The sequence below is a fragment of the Pseudopodoces humilis genome, chromosome 6 (assembly GCF_049639895.1).
Source record: "Pseudopodoces humilis isolate 2021_Gansu_Grassland_sample_001 chromosome 6, ASM4963989v1, whole genome shotgun sequence".
NCBI classification, from domain to species: Eukaryota; Metazoa; Chordata; class Aves; order Passeriformes; family Paridae; genus Pseudopodoces; species Pseudopodoces humilis.
In genome coordinates, this window is record NC_142205.1 from 28,274,694 (window position 1) to 28,291,037 (window position 16,344).

Here is a 16,344-nt window from a genome sequence, read left to right on the forward strand (position 1 = left end):
ATTAATTTTTTCTTCTTTTTTCCCCTCATTAAAATGACTGCACATCAAGACCATTCTTCAAATATCTGCTATTATATATGCACTTGGACAAATATAAGTGTCAGAACTATCTTACTCAATAAACCTTAAAGAATTCAAAGTTGTATTTATATAATATTCTTTTGAAAATCTCATTTTCTATAAACACTAATGTCATGCTAGAATACACACAGAAAGGAAACAGAGAGCCTTTAATAAAAATAAGTTAATTCCATTTTCATGAAAGCAAATATTTGAAATAAATTCTGAGATACTCATTCCAGCCTATTTACACAGTGAATGATTAATAAGCTGTCTAGTAAACATTGTTCACTCAGCTTGAACACATGATAATTTCCTGTACATCCTATAGCCACACTGTCTTTTTTTGAATGTTATGGCCCTTATAAGAGGTTGCACCAGTCATGGTATAACGCTCAGTCAGAATCACTCCAGTGAAGGGTAGAGGATGCAGCCATCCACACTTTGAAACACGGGGCAAGCTACCTTTGAAATGCTGGTCAGCTCACATGGCATACAGGTACAAGTTATATCTGTGTGCCTTGAGTTGATTGCAAGTCGGTCCTGACACCCAATGAAACAAATCTAAAGCAATGAGACAAATGAGCAAGAGGCGGCCATGGAAAGGCAAATGTCTCTTCATGTTCTCTATGCATGACTACAAAGTAAACATTTTTAATAGGCAGTTTTCTCTAGGAAGTCAAGACCTACGTAATACAGTACATATTTCCAAAGCCACTGCAATGTCAAGTTGAAATAGTTTAAGCAATTGTGTAAATAGAATAAGTATTTCTACAGTTAATTAAATCACATTTTTACAAGACTGTCTAAAGTGCAACATATTTATTCCCTTTTTCTGTTGGGAACTCTACTAGTACTCTGCCATTAAATCTGAATGAACAAACAAATATAAAAGTGAGAAATTGATTTTATCTGATCCTTTATTTATCAGATCATTTGTCAGAAACAAACCCCAAAATGTACAGACATATAATCTCAGAAATAAAATAAATAATTTAAGATCTGCATTGAGCCACACAGGATCAATAATGTAACCTGCACATTAAGCAAGGGAGTTAATGTTTGCTGAGAAGTGCTATTAAATAGGATTGTTTTAAACAAAACCTTCCTACTTTTTACAGAAAGATATCTTTCCATGAGATGCCTAGTACTATAAAATTCCTAACAAAATATGCTTAAACAGTGGCTTGACTGTTCATGCAAGCTGTTGCCTTATGTATCACAAACTTCATGTCATATTAGTCACCTTTCCACTGTGACATAACAGATTTTATATTAATTACTTACAGTCAAGTAAACCTACTTGTTTTTGCACAGATACTGGTTTTTTTCCTTCCTACAAGGACTAGGAAAAGAGGTATGCAATACAGGAGATACACATACAAGATGAGATAAAAAAGTGATTTAGAGGAATGGCACTAGAAATACTAAAAATGAGTTTTTCATTGTGCTCAGGACAGCAAATACGTGAAATGTTCAAAAGAGAGTAAGAATAAATCAGCTCACTCTTGCCTGCGGCACTGAAAATGAAAGAGAACACGAGTTGTACAAAATAGCCTCCAGTCCTCTAAAGTTGTGCTTTTAAATGGATGTTAAAAAAATGGGATAAAAAAGTCCAAGCAAAATTAACTCATAGCAAGATTAATTTGCTGTCATTCTATCAGTAAGTTGTTGAATTATTCATGGAGCTGACAGATTCATTCAAGAAGCTGAAATTTCTGATTTCCAGTGCACCATAAGGATAGGGGAACATAGTCAGTTTTATAAATAAGACTTTGTGCATACATGTATACATGTCCATGTGCAGACATCTGGTTTGTAATACTCATTTTAGCTGGCCAAAGATTTTCTAAACATTTTTTCAAAACATTTAAAAGTCAAATTTTAAAAACAATTACAAATCTGTGCAGAAAATATTCCTGAGGAATATACAGCCATTTCACTGGAATTTTCAATAAAATGTGTTACAAGGTTGATATGTAATGTTTGACATTAAGAAACTATAAGACAGATGTCACATATCTATTAAAAAGAAATATCAGAAATCAGAAGGACTAATAACCTACGGGGAAAACAGTTATCTGGAACATGATCTATATTGGAGACAATCTGAACCTTGGTCTATCCTATCTTGACTAAGTCTCATAATCATTAAAAATTAATTATATTGCCTGCTCTGGACTGGAAATTTGTCACTATAAAAACCAAACAAAAATAAAACAAGAGCTTTCTTGCATTCATCCCAAAACAGAACATCATGTTCTTGAAAGCTAAAATACTGACTGATCTAGAGAAATATTTTTCTACCCAGTTAATAGATAAAAAGTTTTAATAATGATATAATTTACAGTTTCAAAAAAATTATTGGCAATAAATTATTGCCATTGAAGTAAATTAAACCTGCAGATGTGACAGAACATATTTATGAAATACATGTCAACTGCTGCTATTCATATTTATTCAAAACCTAATAATAAATTGCTGCCTTTGTCAAATGAAAGTAGTTTTCTGTTTGCCAAATGAAAAAATTATTTTTGAGGTAAGGACAATTACAAAACTTCATAATTTTGAAATGCCAACCTGCTACAAATTGGACATGTCTCAAAGATTGTTTATGAAATGGAGAAGACCCTTGCCCTAGTTCTACTTGAAATTGTATTAGTTATTATGTGAAAACGCTATCTTCATCACATAGCTCAGCAGAAACAACAGAACAGATAACCAAATATCGTTTTGACCATCAAGTAAAGACATAGGGGTGGCCAAAGAATATTAGAAATATAACTATTCATATTGCTGTCATGCTTGCTGAGAAATGGGTAATTACTATTACAGTATAGTTTCACAAATTGATTTTGTTTTTCTTCGGTATGCCAAGACAGTTTGGTCTTCATCTAGATAGAAGCATTGAACGGAGCTGATTTAGTTCTGTACCATTTTAGGCATCAAATTATAGCTTCAATGAAGAAATTGTACTTTTAAAGAAATTATGAGTGCTGTCTCCATATTGGATATAAAGATCAGAAGCATGCGTGCGTCCCAACACAGAGAGTTAAACATTTGAAAGATTTCCACATTCTTGCACATTAACCAAAACCCAGGAAAATATATCTTGTTTACTTGTCTTTATAAGTAATCTTAATAATATTATAATTCAGATTTTTGCAGATCTGAAAGTTTCCAGTTGTAAAATTGAAACTTGTAAAAGAATACAGGGATAATCTGTAATGATGCAAATGGGGGGAAATTAATGTTTGCATATTTCTGCCTTATATCTATTTATTAATCTGCCTTATATATATCATCTTATACTGTCATATAAGAAAGAAACCACGTTTACTTGGCTTGTGTATATTCAGGCAGACAAACTACCTGCAGTCCATACACGGTGAATGCAGAACTAGGCAGCCAGCAAGCAGAGTGTGGTCAGTTGGGGCCATGAACCACATACATTCTAGCCAGGAAATTCAAACTGCTCTTTACACTCTGCTTATATCTGAAGCTAAAGCACTGTTCAAAGTCCCTGGAGAAATAACTTACCATCTCTACCCAGATGATAAGTTGTCTGGTTCCTGATCTTGAAAGTAATTCCCATGGTAGTTCTGGCAAGAGGAGTTTAACATGGATCAATACAGACATCATTGTGTCATGACAGCAGTCAAAACTGACTTCAAAACTGCAACTACAGCAAGAGAAAATATCTGAAGCAGGTAGCTTCATTCTTACAGGGGGTCACAAAATGTCTTTTCATATATGTATTCCTAGGGGTAATCAGAATATGAAGACACACAAAACCAAATATACAACCAAAACCAGTAAAATAACTTGGTTCTACGTGGCTGCCACCAGCCACAAAAAGAAATCTAAGAACTAAAGGCATTCACGTGAACATTTTTTCCAATATTACCATTTTTTTTCAGCTTTAGTAAACTCCAGACAACAATGTCATTTAATAAGGAAAGAAAAAACAGGAAAAAAAGAAAGGAAAAACTGTTAAGTGTTGATATCAATGCCAATTGTGCACATATTAGAAAATGTATAAAAGAGATCTTATTAAATCCCACCTCCACCAAGATCTACACTTCTATGCTGATTGTTCCATGTTATTTCACAATGTCACATCCCTACAATAAGCGGAATGCTTTGAATTCCCTTTTATAAAGCTAATTTGAAATATGTGCAGAAAACTTTCAGCCATGTATTGCTACACTGGTATTTGGTTAGTAACAAAAATATACAGTAAATCTCTTTTACAAAGTAATTAATCAGACTGACAAAGTGTCAATATGCTTTATCCATTTACAGCTATATGAAGAATAAGTTATATAAAATTATAGCTCTGTTGAGGTTAGAATAACTTAAAAATGATACAAAATCAAAAATTTTATCAGAGAATAATGCTGAAGTAATTAGATCTTAAAAAAAAAAAAACAACCAGCTAATTACTTATGCTGTGGTCCATGTTAAAACAAGTCAACAAGAATGCAGGCACATTAAAGAAAAATATTTTTTTCTTCACAAGCCTTTAAAATTCACATATATTATATATATCTATAACCAGGATGTTCTAAATACAAAACCATTAATATTTTACCCCTTGGCGCTGGTACCAAGTCATGACTTGAGCATCCATCCTTCCTGAAATCCCTAGTATAGTAACTGTATGGAGAGAAAAAAGTGACTAACAGCTTTGAGCTTCATTAAACTCGTAAAACATAGACTAAGTGAGAGATAATTACATTCTGATGGAAAGTGAAAGACAGACATTTCCATGGGGTGGCCTGTGAACCATGCCAAGGTTAGTACAAGGAAAGGAAACTGTAAGTGTTCCATGAAACCCAAGTCCCCTAAGACTATTATTTTATATACTGACAAAAGTTACAGATTTTAGTTCTTGGCTTGATTTTTCCATGATATTTTGCATGTCTTCTTTGAAAACCAGACCTTCAAGATCATCCAGTCCAACCATCCCCCCAATACCACCACGACCACCCCTAAACCATATCCCCAGGTCCCTTTGAACACTTCCGGAGACAATGACATCACACCTTGCCTGGGCAACTTATTTCAATGTCTACATTTTCCAGTGGGGAAAAAAAAAATAAAAAAAATCTAATATGTAATCTGAACCTCCCCTGGCACAGCTTAAGGATGTTTCTTCTCATCCTTTCATTTGAGACATGGCAGAAGAAAACAAGCCCCATCCCACTACACCCTCCTTTCTGGCAGTTGTAGAGAGCAATGGGGCACCCTGAGCCTCTTCTTCTCCAGGCTAAACTGCTCCAGCTCCCTCAGCCATTCCTCATAAAACATGTTTTCTAGACCATTTCCCAGCTCTGTTGCCTGTCTCCAGACATTCTCCAGACCTTTAATGTCCATTTAGAAGTGAGGGGCCCAAAACCGAACACAGTATTTGAGGTGTGACCTCACCAGTACCGAGTACAGAGGGATTATCATGTCCCAAGTCCTGCTGACCACACTGTTCTTGATACAGGCCAAGATGCCACTGGCCTCCTTAGTCACATCTTTCTAAAAAGATAATTGAACAGGGAGGTAACAAAACTCGACTATATATTAAATATATATTAGTCTTATTCTATAAGCTACCAGTGGGAAAACATCTTTCAAAAATTATTACTATGTGTAGGAGTCTTCCATCTAATATTCCTGCTCCACAAATATGAATTACTTTTAGTTTGCTCATCTGATATATATTATATATCAGGGAAATTGTAACTTCTATTTACCTTTCCAGTTTCTTACCTTCTTACCACTGGAAGAAGAGATTACATCCCTGAACATTTCTCTATTTTTGCTAGTCATATTACATAATCTGATAAAAGGAGAGTAGCACACCTTGTCTGTACTATGTTTTTACATAATTGAAAAGAAACTTTTTTTTAAAATTACTTCTTTGATAAGATATTCAACATCTGTCCTTAAGAAAAATTCATGACAGTTGCCTACCTTACTACGAGATGAATGCTTTACAGAAGACCTTATTTCTACACTCTGAGTATAAAAAGAGCATGGGATAACTAGCTCAGATTCAGAATGTGACTTTTATGTGCAAGGTCAGTATATTCAGAAAACTTTTCCAACTAGAAACTTAATCGCAGAAAGCCTTTTTTTATGCCAAATTGTCAGTGGCTGTAGCTTTACAGTTAAAAATAGAAAGTCGACAGACAATACAAATTAACAGTGTTGCAATTGTCAGACAGCAATGACAAACCATGACCTGGCTCTTCATGACCCCTTGAAATGTTGCAATTAATATTTTCTTTATAGAAAGCTCCACACTGGCTTATGCTAAAACAGGAAATAACTTAAAATAATGTCAAAATGTCAAAGCAGTCAAATTTCAGCAATTATTTTTATCGTGGCTATATTCCTCTTTTGAGAAAACACTCTTGAGGTTTCTAGCTGCACTTCTGGCTTTATATCACTCTCCAGTCATACAAACAATATTTCTTAGTTTACACCTATCTGTACATATATATGCACATAGAATAAATATATATATGTATTTCAAAGCCATTGCCTTTTCAAATACAAGAACTTTAAGTTCCTAAACTAAATTATTTTACTCAAACACCTTCCCCTAAGAATGCGACCCTTTCAGATTTAATACAAATTTCCCACTTTTGCTCAAACATGCATGCAAGGACAAGAGTATAAAGATGTTACTCAGCTTTTAATGTGAAAATTTTCTAGCAATCTTCTAGCATACAGAGATTCCAATGTGAATACTAACTAATCAAAGTAGGAGACTACCTATACCATTCCACGAGTCTGCAAAACTAAACTCATTCTTCAGTACATAATTTAAAAAATGTATTTGAATATGATCAAGGAAAAGGTGTTTTATTACAAGAGCTGCAATAATCTGTTTATTTTCTGCACAAGAAGCCTGCACTGATTCAGTAATTCATCATAAATCTTGAAATTTCCAACAAATTTTGACATGCTGGAAAGAAAAATATTTCAAAATTTGTCATTTTGTTTTGTTTTTAAAAATTGCATGATCAAATTTGGAAAGATATAAACTGGATAGTGTTTGGATAGTGTTATAATATCTTGTAGTGTGGAAGGTCAAACAATCCCTAGATATGGAAACAATACTTTCAAATATTCTATTGGAATGCAATCTTCTGCACAGAGAAAAATTCTGTGCCTTTTAAACATATTTTAAAATTGTTCAAAAAAGTTATGCCTAAATATTTTTCCAGTATAAATGAATAATTATTCTAACAAGCAAAAATATCCTACGTGTCTTATTTTGAAAATACATTGCACTAAAAATAAGAAAAAAAACAGAACAAAAGAAAAATTAAAATAAAGACCCCTCCAAAAAAAGGCAAGCCCCCAAAAGAGTCACACAAACTTTTCTGTACATGAATATTAAAGTCATACAGTTGTCAAAATATGAATTCAACATGCTCATCCACTAGAGGAAAACTCAGAAGAATATATGTATTTGCACAATATGTCTCACCAGACACCAGTTTCAGATAACCCAATGCATTACAGATCGTCAACAGATAGAGAACAATTTTAGACACAGGTTTTATGCTGGTTTTTCTGGCTATTCTTTTATTTCCAATAAACTAACAGAGAAGAGAAACGGGCTGTGAAATAGGAATTGGAAAGTTATAACTAACTACATCAAAATATGGATTGTGAAGGTTAAAATCCAGGGACGAAGACTGCACTGATCCTAGCAGAAATACTGCTATTTTAAACTGTGTAGAGTTCTGCCTTTCTTTTGATATACAAGAAATCACTACTCTGCTGCCAGCTAGCACACAACTCCTAACACAGTTTCCATTGAACACAGATGTTCTTTCAAGTGTACAGCTGAAACACTTTGCTGATATTAAATATTCTAGCCAGAGACTGACACATTAAAGTATGTGTCTTTTAGACTCACATTATCCCTCATCAACACCAAAATAGCCACTCTAACTTCTAGGTGAAACACAGTCCAAATTGCCAGTAAACCTTAAAAAAATACAAAGAACAAAAAAAACCACAAACAAACAAACAAACAAACAAACCCAAAAAACCAAAAAACAAACCCAAACAACCACAAAAAAACAAAAAACAAAAAAAAAACACTCTAAAAGGAATGATACATTGATGTGACCAACCCAGTTCCCTCCTAAGAGAGATACTATACAGAACAGATATAGTAAACTGCTCTTGCTTATTATTTAGTAATGACAAGAAAACAAAAGATGCTTGGGGCAGTCATCATGACACTTTTGATTTGGGCAAACAAACAAACAAAAAAATCCAAGATCCAGATATAATTTCAGAAGTTATGATTAACCAAAAACATCAGAATAGGCAGGGCACCAGTCCACTCAGCGCAGAATATATATAGAAAGTATAAATATCTGAACTAACATTCAAAGAAGTACATACAATTTTTCCTCCAAAATTATAAGATCTCTATATAACATGGCAAAGGAAAAAGAAACTGGAAGTTAGTACTTGAAGAAATGAGGTATATAAAGTTGCTGTAATACTTACCACTGTGAAATTCATAACCTTCAAAATCCATATTGTCATTGCTAAATTAACAATCATGGTAACCAACAGCAGAAGGACAAAGAAGTATAAGCACCTCTTTCGCCATCCATAAATCCCTACTGGGTAAAACTGAGGATGTTCGGTCCTTGGAAGGCTGTTCTGTTGTGTTGCTAATATATATTGCTCTCGTGTCATCTGTAAAAGAAAGATGTAAGTATAAGTAAATGAATGAGAGGTCTGTTGTTCACACATAGTATTACATGAAAATTATCTCAGAATGTATAGAAAATCAGTTTCTATGGGCACAGAAGAGATATATTCATCTAGCATTAACCACATCATTGTTATTTTTGCTAGGCATCTAGTAGGAATTTGATGGATTTCATGAATTTAAAGTAAATGTTGGTTTCTATTTAGAATTGGACTTGAATTTCAAATTTATCAGCAAGAAACTATTAAAATATAAAAGTAATTTGTGTGTTTATCGTACACTCTAATTCTGAATATTGTTTTAATGTCCTTTGATCTCATGATCATTCAGTAAAATTTGGTTCTGGAGAAAGAGAGCAATGTACCTTTTCTTTTGTACTGAGGTAATTTTCTCCATATAGCTTGTAGCCAGTACACGCCAGTACACTCTCTCATACAAATAGAAGAAAAATCTCACCTTTTGAAAATACATCTTTCATAAATGAAGTTTCCACACTTTTATTATATTAAAAAAATTAAATTAATAATTTATGCTCCTATACATGCCTCCTTATTTTACAAAAGAAAACAAAACCAAAACATTTTTCCCTTTAAGAGATGGATACAACTATAATCTGCTGAATTTCTGAACTAGTTTAAATTCTTACACACAAGCAAGCAGTAACTGCTTGCAAACTGCTTAAAGAACTTATTATTAATACTTCTTTAGAACAAAAGTATTTATGCCATTTAATAAGAAACAGTTTAATTTTTTTTCCTCCTTAACTTTCTTTTACAGATATTTATATTCATATTCAGCTGTCACATTGCCTTTGGACTGGAAGGTATTAAATTTTCTCTGTGACTTAAAAATTAAATTAAAGCAATCTCATTCTGTTTATGTAAGAGTTCTTTCTGCAATATGCCCATTAGAAATGTTGTTTTAATAGGTTTTGTGCTCAGGAGAAAAAAGAAAACAAAAAAAACCCCACAAAAATACAAAACAAACACACACAAACTCAACAAACTTATAAACCAGATAAAACAATCAATTTTGCATTTCAAAGCTGACTTTCTTTTGACTAAAAAGACAGCAAAAATGCACAAAAATGAGCCAGTTGATTCAATGAGAAATAAAAAGCAGATTACATTCATTTGAAGAATCAAAGAAATGTTGATTTCATAAGATTTTAAAAATGTGAAGCTCAAAATGTTGATGTGATTATCTGTGCTGCTAGATATTTATCCAAATCAGCACTCTTTAGGTTTTACCATTATTCAAGAGAACGAGATATTAATGGAATAAATTAACTCACAGTGAATAATTAGAGACATAAGTCATAGAACATATATCCATATTGTGACAGTATATATATATATATATTACTGAAACAAGTCAAAACAGAAATAAAGAATTTAATGAGAAGATTTTAAATAAGTTAGCTAACAAGGATTTTGTCATTTTTATTTTCTTCAATCATGATTTCTTCTCTTTGCTCTCAATTTCAATTAAATGTTTAGCAGTTTATTTATGTATTAAATTTTACAAGCAAAATTTTCCTCAGTTACATTTTTCAATCCTCTCAAAACAAAGTATGGCCAAGTTTTAAGACCTTGCATCATCTTCTTATCACACCCTGGCAGTTTCCATAAAATTGTGTGAAAATACCTTATAAATCCAGAAAGTGAGTACACAAATAGGTTAATCGACTTTCTCATTATAATGAGTTTCTACACATTTGTTTAGCCAGCCATTGTGATGAAAATGCAATGTATGATTAAATTTTGAGATTTAAATTAACTGGTTAATTTTACACGATTTCCATTTTCTTGTGATTTAACTTTACATATTACCTATGAAGAAATAAATAATTTTCATTAAAAATAGTTGAAAAGTCAACTTTCAGACCATGACAATGTCAGAAGTAGCACTGGTCCTAAACTGTGAATATATCCCATAGAATAGACCCTTTATTACATTAAATACAATTAATTTAATTGTATTTAATTAATTTAATTACATTTAATGTGACCATTAAATACAATCACATTTTATTCCATCACCACAGCCAGGCATCACTCAGTTCCCTCTGTATACTGCTCAGCTCTGTGAGGCTCAGTGAAGCAAGTCTTCCCCCAACAGCTCATGGTGGCCCACGGGGGAGGAGGCATCCACACCACAGCCCGTGGAATTCCATGCTGGAATAGCCTGAGGTGGCAGAGTTTGTAACCCCATGGAGAGCCCTCGCTGAAGCAGGAGCCTGTCTGGACCTGTGAACCCATGGAAGGGAGCCCACACCTCCTGCTGAAACTGTCACCTGGAACATTACACTACTCCTAGACATTTTAATTACTGATTGATTCTCTGTTCATTATTTCCTTAGTTCACAGAAAGAATGAAAAGCATAAAGGTCCTTTTAAATATAAATTCACAGTATGACAGCAACTAAACCCAATAATCATTTTTGGTTGGTAAGGAACATATTGGAAATGGATGAGCTACAGAGCTTCAGATATGGAAGAAGAACTATTTCTCATACCACCATTCAGAGGAAAAAAAACTCCAAAAAAGCAATCTGGTCATGACTACCCATAGCACAAAATATCATCCAGATGATTTACCTGAACCAGCTAGCTCTCCCCTCTCATCCTGAAAGTAACACAGCCTCTTGGCCAGAAGGTAATGCTGTGGAGAGCTCTTTTTTTATGACACCACAGCAGGTCATTCATTTTGCTTCCCCTCACGCAGTAGGCGGCATTAAGCTTACAGCAGAAAATAATGTTACTGTTTTCTTTATAGACTTTAGATGAAAGTTTACCATACATAGTGAAAAATGTATCACACAGGGCAGCAAGTGCTGTAAGAACCATAACACGTCTTGTGTAGCAAATACACAAATGCTTATTTTTCTCATCCCAGCCATGGCTCCAAAATCAAGACTTTGGATGAAATCAAGAAGCTCATTATAAAAAAAATTAAGATGGAAAGCAAGTGGGTTGTATCTTTTGAAAAAGCCTGATGCATAAAAGGATTAATTTTTTGGGAAAGCATTTATAATGCTTTAAATAAACACTTAAAATAAACAAAGCTCTTGCTGTCACTTCCAGTATGTGTTGAAGCAGATGAATTGTTCCTTTTCTTCTGCAAGTGTTTGGTAATCTAGAATACTTCCAGTATATACAGAATGATATTGTATTATCTTGCTTTGGTTATGATTCTATCAACTATGAGTAGATTGACAAGGTAGTAGAGATACATTTTAAGAAAATTAAATTTTGGATGGAGAGAGCAGCTTACTCTGAAATCATTTTTATATGGGCTACACCTGACACCTGATAAATCTTCTCCTTATGGTACTACCCATTCAAGACTTTCAAAGGCAGCCAAAACAGTGTCAGGAACTGACCCTACTACAGTCATTGGGCCACAAATTGTTGGCCAGATACAATAAAAGCCTCATGACTCTACTGTACATTACATGCAAAAGAGCAAAAATCCTTATTGCTCTGATTAGCAATTTTGTATTTGTTGGATTTGACTTATTTTTCTCTTTAATATAATTTGGATCAATACTAAATCTGCTTCAGCAGCTCAGAAGCATTTGGAGAGTGTGGTTCTTCTGAGACCTCTACTAGGATATGCCATGGAATCACAGAATGGAGTTTGAAGAGCTGATCTGATCCAACCCCAAGGATGGAGAATAAACAAACTCTGCCTCATAATAAAATAAAAAAAAAATTGTATTATACACTACTTTTGTCATGTAGGTGTCAAATCAGAGGAATTTCAAGATTTTTCTTCTTGTAACTTTCAGAAGTGAAGGTAGACTTGTACACAACACTTCAAAATTTTCTGATGAAGACATCTGGAAATCCCTTTGCACCCTTGAAAATCTAAGGAAAAATATATACGCAAATAACTTCATTACCAAGGTGTACAAAAAGTCAGTTGATTACATAATTTATGTGATTTGAAGTTTAATAATGCAGAAGAATCTGTTATTTTTCCTTGGCCACAAAGTACCATTTTGTCATCAATGTCAACAAGGCTTAAGTCAGTATGCTGGGCTTTATGTTGACAATTAGAATTTAATTTTTTCCTAATTCAATACAACTAGATTACTACAGAGACTTCATTACAGCCACAGGCAGGACAGCAGCTGAGGTACACAATTTTCTCCCTGTGATGCCAATGCTCACTAAACACTTAATGAAACAATTGTCTATAAAAGCACAATAAATGTTTACATCTCGAATATTGTTCTCCAATAAAATTATCACTTCACAAAAATGAATATCAGTGACCTGATAGTATTACCATTATTACTTAGCGTGAGCATTTATGTCTGTTCTGATCAATATATTTAATTGTAATGTTCTCTGCACAATGAAGTTCACAGCATGTTAAAAGAATAAGTAACTGTATAATGAATAGAATCATATTTTTCCCACTGTTCTGTGACTTGAAATATTTCTAAATAATAATAATGTGCTGTACTAAATTTTAGAGGAAGATGGATTCAAATCCAGCTCAGGCTTGATGTTTCTCAAAAATATGCCTTTCTAAGATACATTTTCAAAACCCAACTGCAACATATGAGTACACTTTCAGTGTATTTTTAAAAGAAGCTTTGGTTCCAAAAACTTACTCATTTTTTCACTTTATTTTGTTTTATAGTCATCTAACTTTGCATGTGGTGTTTGAGAATAACTTTTTTAGGTGTTCTATCTAGCTACACTGACTATTAAGGATAACCTTAATCAAACTAGGTGAGAACACAAGTCTAATAACAGCAACACAGGATTCCATATAGCTGAGTTGTCTTAGAGAAAAGCATATGCTTAAGGAGACAAACAGATTGCTAGAAGATATAGCAGCATCCTGCCCTACCAGTTTTGATAGGTGTATGGACTTTATCTCAAATATTCCTTCTGCTGGGCACAGAGATAAATTTTGTCTTACTGAATAAATTCTAAAAGACTATTCAAATAGCAACAAAGTCAGGGAAACTACAACAAACCACCGGATCTCAGTTTAAAACACCTGGAGGGCCCTCAATCCCTGTTGCTCTACACATCACAGTAAGGAATAGTATATTCACTACGCTATTCACTACGCTAGGACCAGCACTTTACATATGCTCAGCTTCTTCTCTTAAGGCCACTGAGAAGATAAGATGAATAATGTCTTTCCTAAGGATACTTCATCAGGAAAAAAATTGGCAACCACATCAATGGAAGATGGTAGGACCAATATTTCATTTCAGTTGCTTCACAAAAACTGGCAGTAATTTTCCACTGTGAATGATAAATTTAGTTACAGCAGTTTCAGTAGATGGTGGCAAAAGTGTAATCAAGAATCAGGAAAGATGTTTTAAGAGTGGAAAATTCATCAAACTCAGCTGGATTGGAAGTAGCAGGTGGAATGAACACTTTATGAGGAAAAACCTTCTTTAAATAGTTCATTTAAAGAAGGTATTTTCCTGTCTAAGGAAATAGACAGGAAAATAGTAGTTTCATGTCTAAATTTCATGTGTAGGGTAATCATGTCCACAATGAAAGAAGAGGAAAGATAGGAAATATGAATGAAAACCTGAATTTCTGCGAAGATGGAAAATAAGCTTTTAAATACTATTCCTTTTATTTGCATATATGTATAGTACAACTCTATCATATGGCTAGAAAAGCAATACTTGTAGATCTGAATCCACATACTTGGCTCTTCTGGCCTAAAACATATAACTCTGTTAATTCATATGAAAAACAACATGGACCAGACATCAGAGTTCAGAAAAAGCTGCCCTGAGTAAGTGCTATGATACGACAAACAGGAGTATTTCTTAAAAAGACACTGATAGTGTCTTTTTAACCAAAGATTGTGTCTTTTTAAACCCAAAAGACATTTTGGGTTTTATTTGTATTTGTTGAACTTCCTCAGGAATGTACACAGGCACAGCTACACTGTTTCTTTTTTTCATCCATTTTACCTTAATGTGAATTTAATGTCCACATATTCAATAATAACAGATTCTCCATCCCTTCAGGATACTTTTTAATCACAATCATATTGTTAAGTAATCATAATTATATCAATATACAAACTAAAGTATTGGTGTTACAGAAACACAAGCATGGTTCAAATCTTACTACTATCCAAAGCTCTAAAACTATAAGCTATTTCCACGTGTCTGCCTGATAAGAGTACAGGCAGAAAAGAGCTGAATTCATCTTAATGGAAGACAATAGATCCCATTCTCAGAATAAGGTTTAAAAATACATATATGTATGTTAGATAGATAGACAGACAGATAGATAGATACAAATACAGCAATATTTAATTTTATAGCACCTACCAATATGTGTTCCTGCTCCAGTATAAAAGAATAATACTTAAAATACCCTCAAAATACAGATTTAAGTCATTACCATGTATTTCAGATGATACCATAAAACTACGGAGAACACCTAAGTAGCTTGTGCAGAGACGAGGAATGTAAGATGAAAGTACACCTCCATTTCTTAAGTTTACATGTTTTCAATTTTGTATTATATATAGGACTGAGACTCTAATTTGTTTCCCTTTTTGTCTTCAGCATTTCCTCCCTTTAATTAGCTTCTTCACCTTCCTTGTTACTAATGGATGCAACCCGTCGCACTGTAATAGGAACGGCGGAAGCACGACACAGACTCCCTGGCTTGGGCTGCACAAGAGAGCAAGTTTTATTATTCCAGATCTTCTTTCATAGACAGTCCCAAGAAGGTCCAAGAGGTAAAACTCTCATTGGTTATTAAACTAAGACATCACCATCATCAGACAGTTGGGAGCACCATCCCTTGACCTTTCCCTGCGAGAAAACAACAAGGATCAAAACAATACCTACAGAGGTTGTTTTCCTTCTCTAAGGACTGTTTAGATTCCTCCTTATGATTTCTCATGCCACACTTCTCAGGCCAGTCTGAGAAAGTTATGTGACTTGGTTTCACACAGACACTGTTCCCTGCCTGCTTTCTCGCATTCAGCATCCATAGCAACCCTGATCAGCAGCTTAATAATTTATAAATGTGGTTTCACCATGATGGCTTGTTTCTGTGGCTGCCTCCTTATAAACCAGGCTCATGGCATCCATACCATAAAAAAAAGACTATCCATCTTTCTAGCACCCACATGACCAAGGACATCTCACCAAAAAAGAATCCAGTACCAAGAGATTCTGAACATGGAGTGCAATTTGTAAAACTTTCAAATGAAAGGAACTTTCAGAATCATCTTCATCAATGATCTAAACGCAGCATTAAAAGTACATCAGTGGAGCAATAACTTCTTTTTTTATTACATTAAATTTGAAATTATTGCTCACTGCACTTTTAAAACTATATTCAATAACTAAACATTTTAGTTCTGTGTTTTAAATTGCAAAAGAATTTTGAGTTTCTTTTCAGATGTTGATATTTTGGAAAGAAACATAGCAGTTCTGGTTGCAAGCCCCCAAATCACTTAAGATCCCTAGATGAAAAAGATTTTAATAATATTTTCCAAACCTATTTGAAATATGGCTAACA

The 16,344-nt window shown here is 33.7% G+C and overlaps 1 protein-coding gene across 1 annotated transcript in view; it reads right to left on the reverse strand.

Annotated features, from left to right (window-relative positions):
* Positions 1–16,344, reverse strand: part of SGCZ (sarcoglycan zeta) — a 396,272-nt gene that overhangs the window by 170,682 nt on the left and 209,246 nt on the right. The window contains 1 exon segment of the mRNA XM_088056576.1: positions 8,596–8,790. Coding sequence (XP_087912702.1) covers positions 8,596–8,790 — 195 coding nt within the window.